Below are 23,832 nucleotides of genomic sequence, written 5' to 3'. Positions count from 1 at the left end.
GGACCACATGGAGGAAGTAAGCCCATGCGAGAAAATCATCAATGGCAAATACTACTCATTTTACTTGCCACATCATGCAGTAGTAAAACCAGACAAAAAGCAACTAAAGTAAGAGTTGTCTTCAATGCCTCAAGATCCACTAGCTCGGGGAACTCCCTAAATGATATCCTATTTACGGGACCCACACTCCAACCAGATTTAGTGCTACTAATTTTAAATTTTGCGTTTATTCAAATACGTATTCAACGGAAACGTCGAAAAAATGTACAGACAAATAGTCGTACATAACGACGATTAAGATTTTCATCGATTTATTTTCCGAAAATCCCCCAATAGTTCCCTACGCGACTATAAATTGAAAACCGTTACCTTTGGCGTCAACTGTGCTCCATATCTAGCCATTCGAACACTGCACGAATTGGCAGAAAACACCAAGTCAGAATTTCCTCTGGCAATTCAGGTGTTTAAAACACAAACGTATGTAGATATCCTGTCTGGAAGTCACAGTCTTCCACAAGCATACGAGTCACTATCACAAGTGGGTCAAGCCCTCAAAACCGCGGGGTTTCCGTTGAAAAAATAACGGCGAACCACCCTAATATCTTAAAGGACATACCAAATTAAAATTTATTATATACTAATTTCCTTAAATTCGAATAGGAAAGTACAACAAAAACTCTGGTGATCCAATGGAATGCGATATGTGACCAGTTTTCATACATTACAGAGTCAATATCGGTATTATCCGCCATAACAAAACGCCAAATTTTATGCTCTGTGGCAAAACTTTTCGACCCCGTACGCCTACTATGATACAAGCGAAAATCCTGATACAAGAATTATGGCTAGACGAAACCAACTGGGACGAACAAGCGAAAAATATTGGCTTAGAAAACTGATCCCAGTTGGCACACAATTTAACAGCAATTTCGCAGATATAAATACCACGTTGAGCGAACTATTCCCTCCTTACCAATTCAAACCAAACTGCTTCCCCGACGCCTCAGAAAATCCATACTGCGCACCAGTTCGAATTGAGCTATGTAGTAGTGCCAAATAAGTATCCACAGTGCACATATCGATATTCCGATTACGAAATTATTCTAGCCTGATTGGAAAAAACACCCGATGCTTAGTAAACATGTATCCAATTGCACGTACACTCGTCCATGCATTCAGAATAGTTACCCACATTCTCAAATACAATTCAACAATAAAGGTTATCGAACTACAACCACTCCTATTTCCCATTTAACACCATTTTAAATTCCATTTGATTCTTTCACTTTCCAGTATGCAAATCAAGCAACAATGATTGTATCGGGGTAAAACTTTGCGTGGATAATGCGTTTAAAGTATGCTTCCTAACCAAAACCCTATAACCAAAACTGTTCAATCCCCTAGGTACTTAATATGTGGACCCCAGTGCCTATAGTTGACTTTTTACCGAAAATATCGATCAACATAGAACATGGCGGCAAGATTCACAAAGAAATCTAAAACGAGTATACCATTTGACTTTGCGAGAGTATAAAATGTTCGGTTACATCCAAACTTAGCCCTCCCTTGTTTTTTTTTTGTATATTTTTGTTGTTTTTTAAGTTATTTTTATTTTATGTGTTTAGACACATTTAATATGTTTTGCCGCTTTTTCACTTTTATGTCATATACATATGTTCGGTCACTCAACTCTCATCTGCATTAATTTATGCACACGTATGTATATATATTAGATTAGATTAGATAAAATAAAGATAGAGGTATGCCCTAATATCATCAATTCCGATCTTCTGGTTGACGTTTTGCACATCAACTCAACATATTAAATTTAGCCTTTTGTTAAAGTTTATGTCAGAAATAATTCATTTGAGGATGATTAAATATAATATTCGTTGACGGAAAGTAAAATATAGTTATACAACTAACTGAGTCTGTGACATGTAATATAACTTAATAAAATACCAAATTCTATTGTAATGAATGTTGCATTCTTTCGCAACATTTATTAATATGACGTTTTGCTAAGACCTGAAGGTATTCCCCGACTTTGATCCCTGCAAGTTGCAAGATTATGAAATATTCGGTTGCATCCGAACTTAGCCCTTCCTTAATTGTTTAATATATAGTTTTGCCAACACCTATAATTATTCCGCCGGCTGTTATCCTTGCAAGTTGCAAGAGTGTAAAATGTTCGGTTACATCCGAACATGGAAGGGCTATGTTATTATACTTGTTATTTATGACTAATAACTCTGAGACTATATGAGTCCCCTATATGCGTAAAAGAGAAACGAATGATAGAATACAAATTTACGTCAACATCAAATCCGTTTAATTGAGCTAAGCCTCATTAAATAACCACACCACTCTACTCGGGAGAAACTGGCGCACCCTAATAATAACCACCACATATTCACCAATACACCACACCATATGACACCACACAGGACGATACAAAACACCACAGCACCGCGCGTGTACATCACCAGCTAACAAAAGGGATGGTCCGCGCAGCTTTTTCACCTCATTCGAAAAAATAACGATTCTGCGCGCAACTCTTTTCTTTCGTTTCGACCACCATCTGAGTTAGCTCTGATCGACATCGCTCCGCAAGCGTTTGTCTTTTTTAATTCGCCGTATAAGAATCCGGTCATTGGCGTAATTGAATTGTCATATCGCTTCGCTTACCATTGGACCCGCATTACGCATACCATTTTATCCGCAATAATTTTAATTTTAACTTTAATAACTTCTTATAAAATTAAAGTATCATTTTAATTCGTATCCGAAATTAATTGCATTTTCACTGACATACATTTTTATAACATTAACCGCGGGTGTAAGTGCTACCTCAAAACTTAACAGTGACACGCGCTTACCTATTTGTACATGGTCCTTTGAGCCTCACAGAAAGGCACTGTGGGTTATTAACATACAAAAAACATATATATATAAATAACAAATAATCAGTGAGAAGAAGTGCGGTTACACCAAAGTACATATAAAAAAAGATGTTAAAAATGAGTTACATATACACATGTGCAGTGAACCAAAAAAAGTAAATGTAAACATACATATATAAATTAACGACAAGGTTAAGGTGCTGTGACAAAAACCAAAAGTGCGGTGCAAACTAATAAATACATATATTTACCAAAAACAAATGCGGTGACAAAAAATATATAAATATGTATAAAAAACATATATAAATATGTATAAAAAACATATATAAATATGTATAAAAAACATATATAAATATGTATATTTAAGCTATTAAAACAATAAAGTACAAACGAAAAAAATATATGTACATGCTTTGCTACATATATACATATTTAAAAAAGTAAAAAGCCAACTTCAAAGCATAAAAATACACCAATAATCTAACACAAAGGCCTAACAAATGCCGTAAAAAACACAAAAAAAACAATAAACACTAATCGGGCGCGGAAAACTAAAACACCTAACTACAAAACATACATATTGCAAACAACTTAAACGGGCGCGAATAAACCCACGTAAATGCAACAACACTGACAATGAGCCCAGCCGGTGGATATAGAAGCAAAGGAATTTAAAAAAAACACACCACATTATACCTTACAAAACCAAATTGAGCGTATTCAATTCAATTACTCCTAATATATCATGCATACTTGTATATGTATGTAAAAAATTACAGATTTATATATATATATAATAGCTGTAATATCAAATCCGATTACCAGTTTATTACGGTTACCAAATTTTTCGGGTTCAAGAAAATCCTAAAACAGTTCGGTTTAATATATTATATATACATATATACACATTTTCAAAGTCCGCATTGGCAATCATCCAGCAATACTCCTTGTACTTTGGCAAAAAAAACAAGCAGGATTGCATACAAAACCAAAAGTGTACATTCAAAATAAAACCTCAACAACATCATATCGCAAGTAACTACAATTTACACGAACACAAAAAAAAAAAAATTCATTGAAACTTCAAATATAAACCGAATAATGAATGATAATGAAAAGCACAATACACCTGCAGGAGCTACACGTGGCTAAATTTTATTTTAGAAAGTGACAGGTTAATAAGATACTGCACTAGATTTTCATCTTCACAGATTCAAGACTGCTCTGAATCGGTACTAGATATCAAAATTAAATATCTCGAGAATTTTTGGACACGTCTCCAAGCGGCTCATGACACCATAGTAGAAACAGAGCCATCAGATCTACCCCAAAATTTTAAAAATTCGGCTTTCGTCAATTATAAAAACTGCTTAGACCAGTATGAAGCTACAAGCTATGATCTCCGATCAATTAAAACTAATAAAGGCTATTGTACCTACTCCACATCCGAGAGTAGAGCTGCCACAACTACAAAGTCAAGAGGCAAAGGCAAGTCCATCTCAAGGTGCCCGCATGTGGCACAGAAATATTTCATGGTGTTGAACAATGGCCGTCCTTCTGGAACATGTTTACAGCCGTTTACATAAATCACCCAAAATTATCAAATGCACAAAAATTGTATCACCTCCGATACAAAACAAAAGGTCAAGCAGGCGTAATAGTAATATAATAATAGTTCGCACTAAATGTCGATAATTTTAATTTGGCTTGGGAAGCTTCTAAATCTACATATATAAAAATGAAAGAATATTGGTCGATAAGCGAGTAACGATACTAATGAACTTGCCTAAGATTCAAAAAGAAACAAGTGAAGAATATATAAAACTGCAAACCACTGTTTCTAATTGCTTGTCGGTAGTTCCTTTTAAGTAGCGTAGCACTCTTTTTACTGCCAACCAGTGTTGTGTTTCTGGTTTGTTGTTGAAACTACTCAATTTGTTTACAACAAAACAAATATCTGGTCTGGTTCCTTGTGATAAGTAAATTAAACTTCCAATAGCTTCTTGATAAGGCGCATTACTAATAATATTATTTTCATCTCCTGTGCTGATCAATTTGGAACTAAGATCACAGGGCGAATGGACTGGATTACAATCTGTCATATTGAATCTCTGTAGGATTTTTTCTATATAAGCAGTCTGATCAATATAAATTTGGTCTCTGGCCACGTTTTGACTTATCCTCCAGCCAATAAAATAATTGACAGGTCCAAGTGATTTCATTTCAAATTTACTTTTAAGTTGTAGCTTGATCTCTTTACCTTTCTCTTCATTATTATAAAAAATTAATAAATCATCAACATAGATCAATATAAAGATGATGTTTCCATTATCATTTTTGTAGTAAATACATGGATCAACAGACGTACTTTCCAATCCTAACTGTTTGAGAACAGAAGTAAGTTTTAAATTCCATTGGCGACTCGCCTGTTTTAAGCCATAAATAGACTTATTTAATCTGCAAACTTCTTGTCCGTGTTCATAGCCAGGTGGTGGATTCATATATATTTCAGCATCTATATCTCCCTGCAAAAATGCTGTAACTGCATCCATTTGATCTATATATAAATTTTCTTTTACAGCTAGTGCAAACAATAATCTTATTGAAGTGTGCCGTACTACTGGAGCAAAAATTTCATTATATTCAGTTCCTTTCCTCTGTCTGAATCCTTTTATTACTAATCTTGCTTTGTATCGTACAACTTCACCATTTGCATCTATTTTCATTTTGTAAACCCATTTGCAAGGGATTATTCTTTTGTCTTCAGGTAGAGTTACCAATGTCCATGTATTATTCTGAAGAAGCGATTCATACTCGCTATCCATAGCTTCTTTCCACTCTTTTGCTTTTGGGCTTGATAGAGCATCTTCCACAGTCTCTGGTTCCTTTAATAATGCTGATGAACATGTTGGTTTCTCTTTATAACAAAAATAATTAGTAGGTTTGGGTTTGATATTCCTTGGCCTCAGAGCTATATTTCTTAATGGTATAGAATCGTCATCATGTCTTTCCGGTGTGTAATCTGGGTCATTATCTCTTTCTGAATTTGACATATCACTGCTGGTATCATACAATTGTTCCTCTTCTGAACTTTCATTTACTAAAGTATCGGTATCAGATTCTTGTTTGGCTGTTGTTTCCTGTTCTTGCAACGAAATAAGTGGCATAATTACACAATTATTCCTAGCTGTGTGTTCCAAGAAAACAACATCTCTACTCTTGTTGTTCAATAAAAGGCAGGGCTAAACTTAAAATACGTCCGTTTATTGCGGCGATCCAAAGGAGAAGAAAGAACATACAAGAACAGTACAATAGTTAAAGCGAATAATTTAAGTACGGAATGATAAGAAATAGAGAAACACTTTGCACAGGGTGCATCGTGTGATATAAAATAAAAATAGAAAATAAATCTTAAACATCCTGCCCGGTCGAAGCTACTGTTTCGAAATCGTCGGGTTGTAAGAGTAAGCACAGTTTCTGCACTGCCCGGGTGCACACTCCATAAGAGGTAACCAATGTTGCGTTGCGTACCAGGCCATCCCTGCGCGGATGAACCTCTGTTATGCGACCCAGTCGCCAATGTGTTGGGGAAAGATTTTCATGTCTGACTAGGACAATGTCTCCAACATACGCGTGAAAGCGTATATAAACGCCATTGATGACAAGTCATCCACCAACTCGATGTGCACAGCTTTGGTAGCCATACATACGAAAACTGATAGATAAGTTTTCACTCTACTGCGAGATCTTTTAGTACCAATGCGCAGTGAAAAAGGACCGCAATAGTCGACACCTGACACCAGAAATGGCCGAGATACGCAGACCCGATGTCGTGGTAATGAGGCCATCTGTTGGGTAATGGTAACTCCACGGTGTCGTCTGCAAATCACACATTTATGTATTTAACTGCGTACAACTTGTCTTGCATTAAGGATCCAGTAGCGGTAGCGTAAAGTATGTAGCATTAGCTGTGTACCGCCGTGAAGGGTGTCGATATGAGTTTGGTGTACCAGCAGCCTAAGTAAATCGCTAACCGTTGGAAGTATAGTTGGATGACGATGTTCTTCGACCAATTCTGACCCATTAATGCGATTGCCTACCCGTATGATACAATGATCATCCAAGTAGGGGTTAAATGGTAGTAGTGGGCTAGAGCTTGATAAATTTGTGCCTTCACGTAAGCAATGTAAGTCTTGCGGAAACGCGGACGCTTGATCAATACGAATGAGCAATTCAAGCGCGGTATCCATCTCTGGAGTTGTCACACGATGTTGGCGGAGACGGCGATGCTTTGGTAATCAGCGAAGTATTATAGCTGTAGTTCTGATTAGTCGTTTGATCGAACTAAACCACTGTGTTAATGGAATATGTTGTCCATCGAAACGTCGGGTGGTGAGCTGCAACCGAATTGAAGATGCGAAGGTATATTATATTGCACAGATCATTCGGTAGTGGGGTATCCCAAGATATACCCGCAGACCAAAGAGTCTGTATAAAAACTTTGCCCGATATAATGACTGGTGCCAGAAATCCAGTGGGGTCATACAGTTGGGCTACGTCACTGAGAACTCGTCGCTTCGTTGGCAATTCATCATAGTGTTTCAGTGATACATTAAACAACAACTCATCACTTACCGGGTCCCAACGCAACCCTAACACCGTAGCTATAGGGACGTCAATATTGCATTCATGTATAGAAGATGATTCGCCAATTTTCGCCAGAACGGCGGCTCTATTTGAGTTCCACTTCCGTAACCTAAAACAACCAGCCGTCAAAATCATGGATACATTTTTGGCTAAGGTGACCGTTTCCTTAACGTCAGTACAGCTCGTGAGGAAGTCGTCTACGTAAAATGAAGAAAGAATGGCAGTGCGCGCCGACTCAGCTTGCTTATGGTCGCTCACCACTCTATAATTATCGATAACACATTGCTGCAGCGCTCGCACTGCATTGTAAGGGCTACATGCCATGCCATAAGTCACCGTCGTAAGCTGATATATTTTAATATGCTCGTTCGGGGATTCGCGCCATAAGATACGCTGGAGATCTCGATCCTTTGGTGCTACTAAAACCTGGCGAAACATCTTCTCCACATCGGCTGTGAGAGCAATTGCGTACCTTCGGAAACGGTAAAGGGTATCGTTCAACGAATTCTGAATGGTTGAACCCACACGTTGCATATCATTAAGAGAAACACCATTTGACGTTGGTGATGAAGCATTAAAATCGGCACGAAACTTGTCTAGTACGGCATGATGCGGAATGTGATATATACGACGGGAATCACTGTATGTACCTAAAGCTTCCATGTGCCCTAGGTCGATATACTCCTTCATGAAAGCAATATATTTGTTACGTAATAGTGCATCGGAGGCCAGTCGACCCTCCAAACGATAGAATTGTCTTAAGGCACTGCCATAAGAGTCGCCTAGGGGTGATGCGTTAGCTTGCATTAGTAAGCGCACCATGTAACGCCCTTCTCATGTTCGTGAGTGAGTCATTGAAAATATTCGCTCGCATTCATCATCAATAATCTCGTCAGCATAAGACCCTTCGTCGAGCTTCTAAAAGCTGCTTACAATCTCGTCTAAACGAGACTCTTCCAAAATTTGAGCGATATATGAGCGCAAACCTGACTTATTTACTGAAGATGTTGATGCAGGCCCAAAAATAACCCAACCCAAACTCGTACGTTGTGCATGTGGTTCGTTAGGACCACCCTTGATACTATCTCCCTGAGACCCCAAACGTCAGCTCCTAGCAGAAGATCAATATTTCCTGGAGTACCAAAATGCGGGTCTGCCATTTGCAGACCAGCCAAGTGTTTATACTGATTTCCAAAGATTTGTGCTGTTGGAAGCACCGAGGTAATAGATTTAATGACCAAGGCATGAATTGCCACTGAGAATTGCAAGTCCGTTGTCTCAAAGTTAGCAATGTTCTTAGTCCTCACAGGAGGCACCAAAAATTATGTTCAATAAAAGGCAGGGCTAAACTTAAAACACGTCCGTTTATTGTGGCGATCCAAAGGAGAAGAAAGAACTTACAAGAATAGTACAATAGTTAAAGCGAATAATTTAAGTACGGAATGATAAGAAATAGAGAAACACTTTGCACAGGGTGCATCGTGTGATATAAAATAAAAATAGAAAATAAATCTTGTATATTTGTATTTTACTCTCATCATACAATCTGTAGCCTTTAGTATATTCGCAAAAACCCACAAATATCATCTTAGTAGCTTTCGAGTCCCATTTTCGTCTGCTTTCTTTTGGTACATGAACCATTGCGTGACAACCAATTATTTTCATGTTATTTATGTTTGGTCTTTTACCTGTCCACAATTCATATGGCGTCTTGTAGTCCAAAGCTTTTGTTGGTGAACGATTTGTTATATATGCCGGTGTTGAGACCGCCTCAGCCCAAAATATTTTCTGTAATCTGGAACTCAAAATTAGGCATCTAGCTCTCTCTCTTAATGTGCCAGATTTACACAAAAACAATTTAAAATCCTTGTTTACATATTCTTTTCCCTTATCTGTGCGTAACGTCTTTATTTTCTTATTGGTTTCATTTTCTACTAAATTTTTAAATTCTTCAAACTTATCTAAAGTTTCAGACTTGCTCTTCATGAAATAGACAGATACTTTCCTACTATAATCATCAATGAACGTAACATAATATCTGGCACCTCCAATAGAACTTGTCTCCATCGGGCCACATAAATCTGAGTGAATTAATTGGAGCAATTCTGAAGCCCTAGTACCAGTATTTTTAAATGGTTGTCTACTCATTTTTCCCTCTAAGCAAGTTGTGCAAATTTGATTACCTTTTTTGATAATTCAACCCCGTCTGCACTATTAGTTACCTTCTGTAAGTCTGTGAAATTGAGATGGCCCATTCTTAGATGCCATAAATTTATATCTCGCTCATCTGCTGTTGATAGCAATGCCGGTGCTTCAGAAACATTATTCAATATATACATGTTTTTGCGATGCAATGCTGTCAATATTAACTTATTATTTTGGTATATCTGACAACTATCTCTCTCAAATTTCACTTCACAGCCTTTATTTACCATTTGACTTACAGAAAGTAAATTAACTGTCAGTGTGGGTACATATAAGACATCACTGACCTGTATTGTCCGTATTATGCCATCTGAGGTTCTAATCTGAAAATCCACCTTGCCACTACCTTTTACTGCTACTGTTTTATTGTCTGCAACCTTAATATTGTTGATAGTTGATGGGGATACATCATACATCCAGTTCTTGTTATTGCACATATGCAGTGATGCTCCGGAATCGACATACCAGCAACTCCCATCCAATGCAGCAGCAGCTGGAAAAGCAGCATAATAACCGTTATTTGAATTGTCATTGTTTGACAGAACCTTCGTTTTGCCTTTAAAGTAGCAATCCCTACTCATGTGACCATACCTGTTACATACAAAGCACCGTGGCCCTTTGGGTTGCCCTTTCCTCTGAAATTGGTTATTAGGATTTTTTTGCTTTGACATATTTTGTTTTTTACTGAGCAAATCGACGGAATATATTATATTGTCAAAATAAAACGACAATAATAGATTACAGAGTAAGGTTGCCAACAGTAAAGGTTTTTGACAAGTACAAAATATTAACTATAGATGGCGTTCAGTGTTGCAATTAATCATTTCAACAAACATTCCCACAGAGGGCTGGACCCAAAACTGGTAAATATATGCACCACCGCTTTACCAGAAAAATCGTTACTTTTGTAGGAGCAAGCGCTCTCATCTCGAAAAAAAAGCCCAACGTGGCAACAAATGAAAGAATTTTTAATTACCCAATACGAAATCGTAGAAAAGGGATAGATAAAAAAATGGTCAGAACGAAAATCGTTCAACAAGACTTAAATCGAAGCTTCAATAGACCTCAAACCAGCAGCAACCACAACTTCATGCGAACTATGTATGGAGGGCATATTTAATATTATCGACAAAAAAATGTTTGTAAAAACAAACAGACTTGGTACAAATTGCTTGTCACATGCGTCATAAACGACATAATTCTATGCGTCATTATAACAATTTTTCCAGCTCACCCCCAAACAGCGCAAATATAAAAAGAGCCACGGGTTTAGTTGCAACAGCAAATCCCGAAGTGCTAAATCCCGAAAATTGCCAAGAAGCACCATGCTGATCAAAGACATTAAAAACTCAAACGCTACACAGCGAAAACCAAATAAGGGTACTACTACCCACAGCAGGTGTTTCCATCGAACACCGAGCAGGACTATTTAAACTTAGGGCCGTAATAGACCAAGGATCACAACGATCTTTCATAGCGCTTAGGGCACAAAATAGGCTACAACTGCCAACAAAACAAGCCAACTTTGAAAATAGAGGAATTGACGGAAGAGTAGTTCAAAACTCTAATAAAATCTGCCCCATTACCCTAATTTCCCCCCAAGCGGATAGAAAAATTAAATCAGAAGCTATAGTCTTACCGCAGCTAACAAATATGCTTCCAATTATTATATAAAAAGCAAGCATTGGGAAAAGATTTCACACCTCAAATAAGCAGATGCCAACTGCAACACCCCCGCTCAAATAGACATTCTATTAGGCAGCGAACTCATACCTCAGTTAATACTAAAGGGTGTTGAGAAAATTTCAAACACACTATTGGCACAAAATACTATTTCCGGTTGGATCCTGAGTGGACTAGTCACGGAACAAGTTACCACCATGACAACTCAAGTTGAGGAAATCTCAAACGAGTACCTCAATTAACAATTGAAAAAATTTTGGGAGTTAGAAGAACTCCGCCCCATTTCATTTACAACCCCAAAAAATCAGTATTGTGATGATTTTTACAAAGCCATAACTACTAGATCAGATAATGGTTGGTATGTCGTACGACTACCACTAAAACAACAATTTCCCAACACAATCGCCTTAGCTCACTCTCGCACCTCTGCAATAGAGCAGTTTCAAAGTATGGAAAAAAACCTACTTAAAAAAGGCGAGTTGAAACCAGAATATAATGGTGTGTTGGAAGAATACCTTCATTTGAACCACATGGAGGAAGTAAGCCCATGCGAGAAAATCATCAATGGCAAATACTACTCATTTTACTTGCCACATCATGCACAGTACGTATTCAACGGAAACGTCGAATAAATGTACAGACAAATAGTCGTACATAACGACGATTAAGATTTTCAGCGATTTATTTTCCGAAAATCCCCCAATAGTCAACTATAAATTGAAAACCGTTACCTTTGGCGTCAACTGTGCTCCATATCTAGCCGTTCGAACACTGCACGAATTGGCAGAAAACACCAAGTCAAAATTCCCTCTGGCAACTAATATGTTTAAAACACAAACGTATGTAGATATCCTGTCTGGAAGTCTCAGTCTTCCACAAGCATACGAGTCACTATCACAAGTGGGTCAAGCCCTCAAAACCGCGTTGTTTCCGTTGAAAAAGATAACGACGAACCACCCTAATATTTTAAAAAATATACCAAATTAAAATTTATTAGATACTAATTTCCTTAAATTCGAATAGGAAAGTACAACAAAAACCCTGGTGATTCAATGGAATGCGATATGTGACCAGTTTTCATACATTACAGAGTCAATATCGGCATTATCCACCACAACAAAACGCCAAATTTTATGCTCTGTGGCAAAACTTTTCGACCCCGAAAATCAAGATACAAGAATTATGGCTAGACGAAACTAACTGGGACGAACAAGCGAAACATATTCGCTTAGAAACCCGTCCCAGTTTGCACACAATTTAACAGCAATTTCGCAGATATAAATATTACGTTGAGCGAACTATTCCCACCTTACCAATTCAAACCAGACTGCTTCAGCGACGCCTCAGAAAATCCATTCTGCGCACCAATTCGAATTTAGCTATTTGGTAGTGCCAAATAAGTATCCACAGTGCACATATCGATATTCCGATTACGAAATAATTCTAGCCTGATTGAAAAAAACACTCTATGCTTAGTAAACATGTATCCAATTGCTCGTACACTCGCCCATGCATTCAGAATAGTTACCCACATTCTCAAATACAATTCAACAATAAAGGTTAGGGATTACCATACTCCCAATGCGATACAGTGCCTCATCTTACAAAAAGCATAGATCGCTTTTATCGCATCTTTCTGAGCGCTCATCATTTGGATGGTTTATGGGAAATCCTTGTAAAAGCTGCAAATCCACTTAAAAAAAGACTAGCCGTAAATCACAAATGTTACTCTTGCAAGATCCCTCTTCAAAGGTTTTAAAGGAGCCCCCCTTCTGGCCATATCTGAGCCAGACGTGGAGTATATGACAGATATTTATAGTCAAACAACTCTTTTATACCGACTAACATGGACGTGGATACGCCAATGACATCAACGTCAACCGTGTGGTCGGATAGCAACGTGCCACGCACCGATCCTACCCTAACTCCCCAAGCTGCAGCCGCAACTACCGCTGCAACAGCACCGGCATCTATACCTGCAGCAGCATCCCCTCCTCGTGGTTACACGAGACCATCACCGACGCTATCATCACTGCGAAGCACATACTTGTATGTCGACGCCAACATCATTTGCAACATTGTGCGATTTTTAAAAGTATGCGACCGTTGCAACAGCGTATTGGGGCATCTCTTCTCTTTCAGGGAAATGGTGCATTCACTCCGACAGCAGAGCGGCAATACTAGCTTTGAGCTCGCTCACTGTTCGCTCAAAGTTAGTTAAGAAGTGTCTGCCATCAATATCATCACTAACTTCATTATCAGACTCGTCTGGGTGCCTGGTCATATTGGAATCGTTGGAAACTGCAACAAAGAACTTCCTTACCATTATCTAATGTGACTGGGTCGGTGCTCCGCAGGCCTGTTGCATTTCAGCACGAGCTCTGTCCAATTACCTAACCTAACCTACCATGTGAATTTTATTGAAAACGAAAGCTTCTTAAATTCGATAATATAATATATGTTTGCTACTCTTTAAGAGTAAACACAAAAAAATTAAATAGAAGACATATCTACTAAATTTTATGGGAAATATTAAAGATTTCGCTAAAGGATTTTGAAAGGAGACAAAACTTGCAACTGAACTCAATAGCCACTGCAATACTATAGTAATAATCTGACTTGAGATCATTCCCAATACAAAGCCCGCTCTATTAGTAAACTATGTACTTTCCTCACGGTACTTCTTCTTAATTAAACATCCGTATCTTTCCCAATGGTCGTGACTCCCTGTTGCAGATAAAGTGTAATGGTGCTTCAAAATTAACTATAAAGTTAAAATAGTCAATAAAAGTTTTTAAACAGTACATCAGCAAATGCAAACTGATTTGCAAAGCTTTGTTCTAATTTTCTGCTACGCGAAGTTATTATTATGCAAAACTCCCATGGCAGCACGGATGTTAGTTCGAGAAAATTTAAGTTTTTGAGAAATAAAATATTTATATATCAATTGAAAATAAATGTCATTTGCCTCAAACAGCTGTTTCGATGTGAAAAAGAAAGATTTTGAAATAAATGAAATCATTCGATTTGCAGAACACCTTAATTGAAAACATGCCTACATAATACTGTTCTCTTGTTTCCAATTATAACCACTCACGTTAAGATTTTTGTGGAAATATTGTTTCCTTTTATATAAAATCCAATTAATTCGATAATAATACTAATTTCTTTAATTTTATTAAAAAATATCACAAATTGCCGCAAATGGGAATTTTAAAGAAAACTATCCCTCCAACCTGATGTATGTACGCAGAGAAGAAATCAGACGTATTCAATTTTTCGTTTTAAAACTACATTTAAATATGTGATTTCAAAGAATCACTTCGTTTGTATGTGAAAGTGATGGCTGATAGTTTCATTTTTGCAACGGCCTAAATTTGCAACAGAAAATCTATTATTTTTAACAAATTTTTAGGAACACAATAATTTTATGTTTAGCAGTATATTTCTAAAAAAAAACAAGACATTTATAATTTTTGACGGGTGGGGAGGTGAGGATAATGAGTGCTGGGTTCATCGGTTCTCTGCTCGCTAACTTTACGCGCTGCTTATCAAAATATACACATGTAAGATCAGCAAAAAAAAAGTTGACATGTTAAAAACGTTGAATTTGAAATAAAATATATTTATATTCATTAATCGTGATTCAATTACAAAGGTTAAATCGCTAGAAAAAAAAAGAAATTTGTTATAAGCAGGGATGTGTATGACCACACTTTTGCCGCTACAACAACGACCACAACTAAACGACTCTTGCAAAATGACCCTAGGTTAGTGCGTTTACGGTGTGACAAAGCGAATCAGCGGCTCTATACCTGACTGAATATATGCTCGAGCAAATGAATGTATATATCAAAATTAATATTATTTCAGTTGAGTTGAAATTAGATTATAGTTGGACAATTTGGTTTATAACAAGGGAGTATATAATATTTTATCGAGTAAAAATTAGTTTATTTTCATATGTAAAACTAGGAGGTAAAACTACTAGGTAAAACCGCCCCCCGCCGAGCGCGAGCTAGCTCGCTCTTATGTTAGTTGATTCTCGACAGCAGCAGAAAACTTTTATATATAATAGAGAGATAAGGACTCCGTCCGTACAAACTCTTTGTTTCAGCTGCTGATTGCAGACCATTGTATAAACCAACCCGTGTTATTTTAAAAACAAACAAGTAAGGAAGGGCTAAGTTCGGATGTAACCGAACATTTTATACTCTCGCAAAGTCAAATGGTATACTCGTTTGAGATTTCTTTGTGATTGGCTGATATTTTCGGCACTGGGGTCCACATATTTAGTACTTAGTGGTTTGAACAGTTTTGGTTCGACTTAAACAAATTTTGGTCACAAGGTGGCATACTTTAAACGTATTATTCACGCAAAGTCTTACCCCGATATAATCATTGTTGCTTAATATGCATAGTGGAAAGTGAAAGAATCAAATAGAATTGAAAATGGTGTTATATGGGAAATAGGCGTGGTTGTAGTCCGATTTCGCCCACTTTCGCACTATAACATAGAAATATGAGAAGAATGTTATGTACCGAATTTGGTTAAGCAGATCTCAAGATATGGGTTTTCACCTAAAAGTGGGCTGTGCCACGCCCACTGTCTAATTTTGAACGCGGTTCCTATAAAGTCATCTCATACCATCCCAGAGATAAAATCGAGCTTTTAGTAGTTTTTAACAGTACCGTTATATGGGGAGTGGGCGGAGTTGCCACCCGATATCAACTATTTTCACACTGTGGGTAGAGGTTCTAAAAAAATTTGCTTCCAGTGAATTTTGTTATTATAACATTAGCGGTTTAGGAGATATGCATATTAAACCTATTAGAGGCGGGACCACGCTTACTTACAAAAAAAATTTAACTGCAGATGGCCCTCCCTAATGTGATTCTGTGCACCAAATAACAGTCTTGTATCTTATTGCGGAGTTTAGTTATGGCAATTTATTTGTTTTTGATTAATGGCGTTTTGTGGGCGTGGCAGTGGTCCGATTACGCCCATCTGCAATACCAACCGTCTCACGGTACCAAGTTTCATAAAGATATCTCAATTTTTACTCAAGTTAGAGCTTGCACGGACGGACAGACGGACAGACAGTCACCCGGATTTTAACTCGTCTCTTCATCCTGATCTTTTATATATATATAACCCTATATCTTACTCGATTAGTTTTAGGTGATACAAACAACCGTTAGGTGAACAAAACTATTATACTCTGTAGCAACAGGTTGCGAGAGTATAAAAAAAGTAATTTACGGGTCGGCTTTAAAATAACGTCCCAGGCTTTCGGGGATAAAATGTGTATGGGCGGATAGAGGAGATCCTCCAGTTCAAGAGTATATATAGATATAGCCGCGGGAAACTTATAGTTTTCGAGATATTTACGTTTAAAGTTGAAAATTTCAACTATTTAAAGTACGTATTTTTGCGATTTAAAATGAATTATACACTTATATTTTTCTCTTTTATATCCACTAACACTTGACTAATTCGTTTTTAGAAATTTTTTTATATTAGATACTGCAAAAATTGCTTTATTTCAATATTTAAATCATTCTTCAATTTTATTAATTTTGACAATAACAAAATGGTTGTGAATGCCAAAACATCAGTGTTGCCATACTAATATATTTTGTAAACGAAGAAAAATAAAATAAACAGAGAGATTGTACCCTAGATACAGGAAAAAACGCAAAAACTTTGGTACACCCCGGTGTTGGACCGACCAGGGTTATTTTTTTAAAGCGCGAAAGAAGCCCGCCAAGTAATATTGTCATAGAGGGTATAACATAATACTTAACATCAATGTTCTCTAATATTTTATTTTTCTAACTTTTGGATTCCTGTATTTGAGGTATTAATTGTTTTTATTTCTTTCAGTTCAATTACAAAAGATGTCGATAAGGTAACACTGGTTATTTGAAATTTTGCAACCCTTTTGTTATTGTCAGAATTGATAGAATTTAACAATAATTTTATTATTTAATTAAACTATTTTTGCACTATATAATGTAAAATAAATGTGTACAAACGAATTAGTGAAGTGTTAGTGGATATAAAAGTGGAAAATATAAGTGTATAACTCATTCGAAATGGGAAAAATGCGTACTTAAAATAGTCGAAATTTTGAACTTTAAACCTAAATATCTCGAAAACTATAAGTTTCCCGCGGCTATATCTATATATATTCTTGATATGGAGGATCTCCTCTATCCGCCCATACCCATTTTACCCCCGAAAGCCTGGGACGTTATACTAAAGTTTTCCCCTTATCTGCTCTCATAAAGATAGATGTATTCTTAATCTTATACGTTAAAATACCAATTAGTGACATGTTACCTGTAATGTAATTACATATGTGGGCAATTTAGTTTGCATATTTTTAACTTACTTTGAACATTGCACTTTCTTAGCAAATTCAATTGTTTCGTTTAGTTGATTCTTAAATTTTTCTTGGTTGTTGGGAATACTAGCATTACCAAACTTGGAATCGCCTGAAATATAGTGTATTAAATAAAGATTATCAAGTATTGAAAAGAAAAAAACAGATTTTTTATCGGAGAAAACTTGCCTAAGCTAATATTAATTAGTGCGATTTGTATTCCAGTTGATTCTTTTGCTTGCAATACATCTTCCAATTCAAAATTTGGAAAAGGTATTTCTACAGCATTAAACCCAGCGCCATGTGCCATAAAAATGCGTTCAGATAAAGGCTTACCACCTTCGGTAAATAAAAAGTTTAAGTTCGCTGAAAGTTTCATTATTAACACTAAATACGACACTACTCAGATTTAGCAGATATAACAAACCTCTCATAGCTAATTGTATGAATATATATACATATATACATAAATATGTATTTATCTACATGAGATTAGAAGATAATAAAATTAAAGATAATAAAAAGAACTCTTCGCACGAACATCTAATAATTTAGTGTCTACAGCAGCTATCAAAAATAACAGTGATAAATCTGGAATATTACCAGGACAAAGGCAGAGAAAGATATGAGGAAACTATTTAAATTCTTTTTTGTGATTTTATGATATAATATATTAACACATCTGATTTGTGAACTTTCAACTTTTAATAAGTTTATTATTTGTCAACATGGATTTATTTTGGGTAAATATATAGTTTAGGTCCCCCAACTAAGGAGGCCTCAAAAATAAAATTTTTTTAAATCGTCTTATTTTGACGCGAAAATTACAAATCCGTGAGCGGAATTTGTTATTGTGCATATAACAAAAATTGTGTTAAAAGTAAAATGCTTATTTAAAGCAAATATTAAAATAATTTATATTAATTAAATATGTAGAAACAATGTAGTGAAGGGTTAGTGAACAATAAGTGCATAAGAAAAAATAACTGAAAATCGATAACTTGCAAGATAAATTTTTTAAAATATTCAACTTAAAATGAGAATATTTCGAAAACTATAAGTTTCCGGCGGCTATAATTATATATTTTCTTAATCTGGAGAATCTCCTCTATACAACCATACCGATTTGAAATCGTGATGATCGTGAGACGGTGTACTAAAGTTTCCTCATATTATCCTTCAAGCGGCGTGCGTAACTTAAAATACCTATTGGATATATCAGAAAAATAAAACACTAATTATTCAATATATTTTATTTGTTTATAATTAGAACCATTATTCATTGTCTAAGATATTTATTTGTCGAAAAAACTTTACTTTAGGTAAAAACTAAGTTATAAAATGAAAAACAAAGTACTTGAACTTCTCTTTGGATTAAAATCCCAGTATTAGGAACAAAAAACCATCATAGATGCTAGAAACTAGCTATAATATCTAGTAAATAATAACAAAATATAAAATTATAAAATAAGTTGTCTTCATGAGATCATATATTAAAATAGCCATCACCTTTGGTCTAGTTTTCCTTAAAATCGGTGTCTTCGCCAAGAACACATTCATTGCAAATGACATTTCGATGCTTGCGCCGTGAATGAAACAATTGTACTCTGTGTGGTAAGGGGGGCACAGGAAGTAAGGATCAACTGTTTATTTGGTAGGTAGTGAAACCAAGACAAGCTACTTAGGACATGATGTGCATGCCATGAGAATTATTATTATTATCAGCGAAAATGTATTGCATACGGTCGAATCGACGTCGCGGGACTTCGTTCTGGATATTGTAGCAGGTTAAACTCCTACCAAATATATGTCTTCCGTGCAAAGAGTCTCTGCATGATACTAACCACCTCCTTGCATGCCCAACGAACCCAACTCGTCTAACACCCATTTCCCTATGATCCGACCCCGTTGAATCAGCTTGGTTCCTGGGCCTTCTGTTAGATGACCTCGACGACAACCAAACTATAACTTATCACCCAAGCGGAGACTAGGGAACAGTTACAACAACAACACCAACATCGCATTACCGCTTGAAGGATAATGAAACTATAGCTAGAAACTAGAAAATTCCTTTCTTATATGGGGTTTTTACTGATTGACAACTTTAGTCAGTATGTCAGCTTTTTCTATAATATCTAATATGAAGATTTGAACGAATCTTTTGAGGATATTTATGTTTGAGAAGCCCGTTTAAAGAAATTGTGTAATTTCATCAATGACGGGCTATATATTGATTACAAGCTTCATAATGATCTTTTTTAAACCTAGCCCCTTATTTCTTCTGGAACTAACTTTTCCAAAATTCCGCTTATAAGTCAACTTTTTTATAGCTATTCTATAGCCTTCTTGAGTGAGACTTGTAAAATATCCAAAACATTGGACAAACATTACATTGATCAAGACATTTTTTGGTGTTTAAATAAATCTTATTCCTTTATTTTTATATCTTCATTATTAAAACTAGCCATTCTACATGATTCCCTTTAAATAGAATACAAATATCATAAAACTATTAAATTGAATTTAACTAAAGAATTATTTTATTATGTTTTCAATTTTAGTTCCTCCCTTCGTGAATGCATATTTACAAGTTGTCAAATTTTACCTGGATATTGAGTTAGGTAAAATCCTGACGTTCGGCTTCACCACGAAAAATATCAAAATTTCACTTTCATGTCAGAATTTTCATTTTTCTATTGTTTCGCTCTCAGCCTAAAAGTAGCCATACATAACACATTTGTGTTTTCGGTCTTTATGCAATCTTTTCGCCATACACGACATACAGATTTACATATGTATGCGCAGATATATGAGTATGTAATATTCAACCAAAGAACTTAGAATAACGAGAAGGTGCAGGTTCGACAGCAAACATTTGCAAAATTTCTGTCGGGGAATTCACCTCACACACAGGAGAAACAAATAACATTTCTCGCTTTTATAACAGCGGGCAATCTGTACACATACAGCATGCTCAACCGGCGAATATCGAAGAGAATATAATACGTATGCCAAACAAGGAATATTGATATGCCATTTTAAATATATTACCTTTTATTGAACTATTATTTATTACTTTTTAAATTATTTTATGTTAATTCATTTTTACTTTATTATGAGTTATTAGTAATAATTTACAAATATTTTGATATATAAGGTTGGAAGGTATCTCCCTTCCGCTTTTTTGTCTTTTGAATTTCGCGGTTATGTACAAAGCGCTACAGAGCTCGTATCTGGCAACACTATACATAATTTGAAAGGTCTTGACATAACCTACAAAACAACGCTATGCATGATTAGTTTGGATATTGCGTTCAACAGTTACAGACGTGTAAACATGGAGTTCACTAACGCCGAAATTCGCGCTATTTTAAAGTTTTCCTTCGTTAAAGGCAAATCCGCTAGAGAAACGTTCCGTGAGATTAATGGTGTTTTGGGGGATGGTACTCTATCACTTCGAACCGCGGAGGAATGGTTTCGACGATTCAGAGCCGGTGAAAACGACACCATGGATAAGCCAGCCGGCGGAAGACCTGTGACGACAAATACCGATCAAATCATGGAATACATCGAGTTAGACCGCCATATGGTATCTCGTGACATCGCCCAGGAGATGGGAGTTAGTCACCAAACCATTTGGAACCATCTGCAGAAGGCTGGATACAAAAAAAAGTTTGATGTTTGGGTGCCGCATAATTTGACGCAAAAAAAACTTCTGGACCGAATCAACGCCTGCGATATGCTGCTGAAACGGAACGAACTCGTCCCATTCTTGAAGCGGATGGTGACTGGCGACGAAAAATGGATCACATACGACAATATCAAGCGAAAACGGTCGTGGTCGAAGGCCGGTGAATCGTCCCAAACAGTGGCCAAGCCGGGATTGACGGCCAGGAAGGTTTTGCTGTGTGTTTGGTGGGATTGGAAGGGAATCATCCACTATGAGCTGCTCCCATATGGCCAGACGCTTAATTCTACCATCTACTGCGAACAACTGGACCGCTTGAAGCAGGCGATCGACCAGAAGCGTCCAGAATTGGCAAACAGGAAGGGTGTAGTGTTCCACCAGGACAACGCCAGACCACACACTTCGTTGATGACTCGTCAGAAGCTACGGGAGCTCGGATGGGAGGTTTTATCGCATCCACCATATAGCCCAGACGTAGCGCCAAGTGATTACCACCTGTTCCTGTCCATGGCGAATGCCCTTGGTGGTGTGAAGTTGAACTCAAAAGAGGCTTGTGAAAAGTGGCTGTCCGAATTCTTCGCAAATAAGGAGGGGGGCTTCTACGAGGAAGGTATTATGAAGTTGCCGTCTAGATGGAAACAGATCATCGAACAAAACGGCGCATATTTTAACTAAATCCGATCACTGTAACACTTTTTATAAAGCATTGAATGAAGAGCAGAAAAGCGGAAGTCACGTACTTGACACCATTATGGAGTCACAAAAGTACAGAATTGTGTGTTTGCCGTCGGCATTTTCATATCATGTGTACATGTAAAGAAATATGAAAGAAAAATATTTGTAAATTTGTCTACAAACAACATATGAATGTAGATTTGTACACTCATTACTTCATATGAAATCTGCGTCGACACGGTCAACCAATGACCGAAGTTCACGTTTTTTGCTTTCATGTCAAAATGTCAATGTGTCGAAGGACTGCCGCGACGACAAAGTGTCACAACATTATGTTGTTGGTAGAAAATCCGAGATCTGCCGAAAAATTAAACGAATGCTCGCCGATTGTCATAGGTTCCCTTGCCGCTCTAACAGCTTTGCCAACAAATCATTGTAAATAATATATGACCATTCATACATAATGACGCAGATTTTTGAGAGCCACGGAAAAATATTTTAGATTTGTAAAATATTTTAAATCGACAAAATCTTTGTTGCCACTTTTTTCTGTGTTTTGTGGGTTGTCACTTTTCCCGTTCAGAAGGAACATCAGAAAATTGTTCAATTTATGATTTTTAGCTTTTGCCATCGTCGCGAAAAAACGCTTGTTGGCAAACGCATGCTCGGAGAGATGTGTAAGGCGTTTGCTTTTATGAATGAAACGACTTAGCTTATTGCATGTACGGCAGCGTTTATGAATGAAAATGTTATTGTTGTGTGGTTTACTACAAATTTAGGATTTATTAATTTGGCTGCCATATTGATTTTAGAGGCTGCTCATGCTATTTGAGACGATTGTTGTTTTTGTATAACAACGTTTGTATTTTTCCTATTGGCTGACATATTTACATTTGTACGCTTATATGTATGTATATTTGTGTATGCATTACTTATTTTGCAAGGTCATACGCATATTTGTGCATACAAATTTATTTATTTATTGCTTTACACAACTCCAAACGTTGTGTAAGTTAATGAGTTTATTGAGAGTCAAAATACAAAACTGATTGTGTTACAAAATTGGATTTAAGGCTAAACCTAAAAGTTGGACCCATAAGCTACAAAGCTACAGCCGGCAAGCCGACTCAGCATAAGCGATAACGTAGACATTAGCGGCATAGTCAAATATCAGGATACCGCAGCTGACTAAAGTGGTCAGACCACTGAACTCATGCGTCAGCGGAATATGTTTTTAGCAAATAGGTAAAGATAAGTGCAGTGCAAGTTTTTTGTATGATTTGTGTGCAATTCTTATGTGTTAACTTACATATAGAGCAGTGCGCGCAGGGCCCGCTCTAGCTATTTAGCCGATTCGGGCAAAGATTATTTTCGCCGGCAGTTACATACACAAGGCTATATAAGCCATGAGCTAGTTTTGTTGGGGGATGCTAAGTATACAAGTACCTACATAAAATACGTGATTATACCTATACGTCAGTCTATTGGGATGAATTTTGTTATTATAGCATTAGCGGTTTAGGAGATATGCACATTAAACCTATTAGAGACGGGACCACGCCCTTTTTAAAAAAAAAAATTGCAGATGCCCCTCCCTAATGTGATCCTGTGTACCAAATAACAGTCTTGTATCTTATTGCGG

The 23,832-nt window shown here is 36.6% G+C and overlaps 1 protein-coding gene across 2 annotated transcripts in view; it reads right to left on the bottom strand.

Moving 5' to 3' along the window:
• Gip (hydroxypyruvate isomerase-like protein Gip) overlaps positions 1 to 18,383 on the bottom strand; it is a 143,008-nt gene extending 124,625 nt beyond the window's left edge. The window contains exons 1-3 of one of the 2 annotated variants that reach the window (XM_070112929.1): positions 18,255 to 18,383; positions 18,017 to 18,193; positions 17,837 to 17,939 (exon numbers count right to left, since the gene is read on the bottom strand). In XM_070112929.1, coding sequence (XP_069969030.1) covers positions 17,837 to 17,939; positions 18,017 to 18,193; positions 18,255 to 18,261 — 287 coding nt within the window. In that variant the 5' untranslated portion in view covers positions 18,262 to 18,383. The other variant, XM_070112928.1, reaches the window with a different exon arrangement.
• Between the last annotated feature and the right edge of the window lie 5,449 nt (positions 18,384 to 23,832).

The sequence above is a fragment of the Bactrocera oleae genome, chromosome 2 (assembly GCF_042242935.1).
Source record: "Bactrocera oleae isolate idBacOlea1 chromosome 2, idBacOlea1, whole genome shotgun sequence".
Taxonomy (NCBI): domain Eukaryota; kingdom Metazoa; phylum Arthropoda; class Insecta; order Diptera; family Tephritidae; genus Bactrocera; species Bactrocera oleae.
Note: the sequence above shows the minus strand (reverse complement) of the source record. Positions and strands in the feature narration are given on the sequence as shown.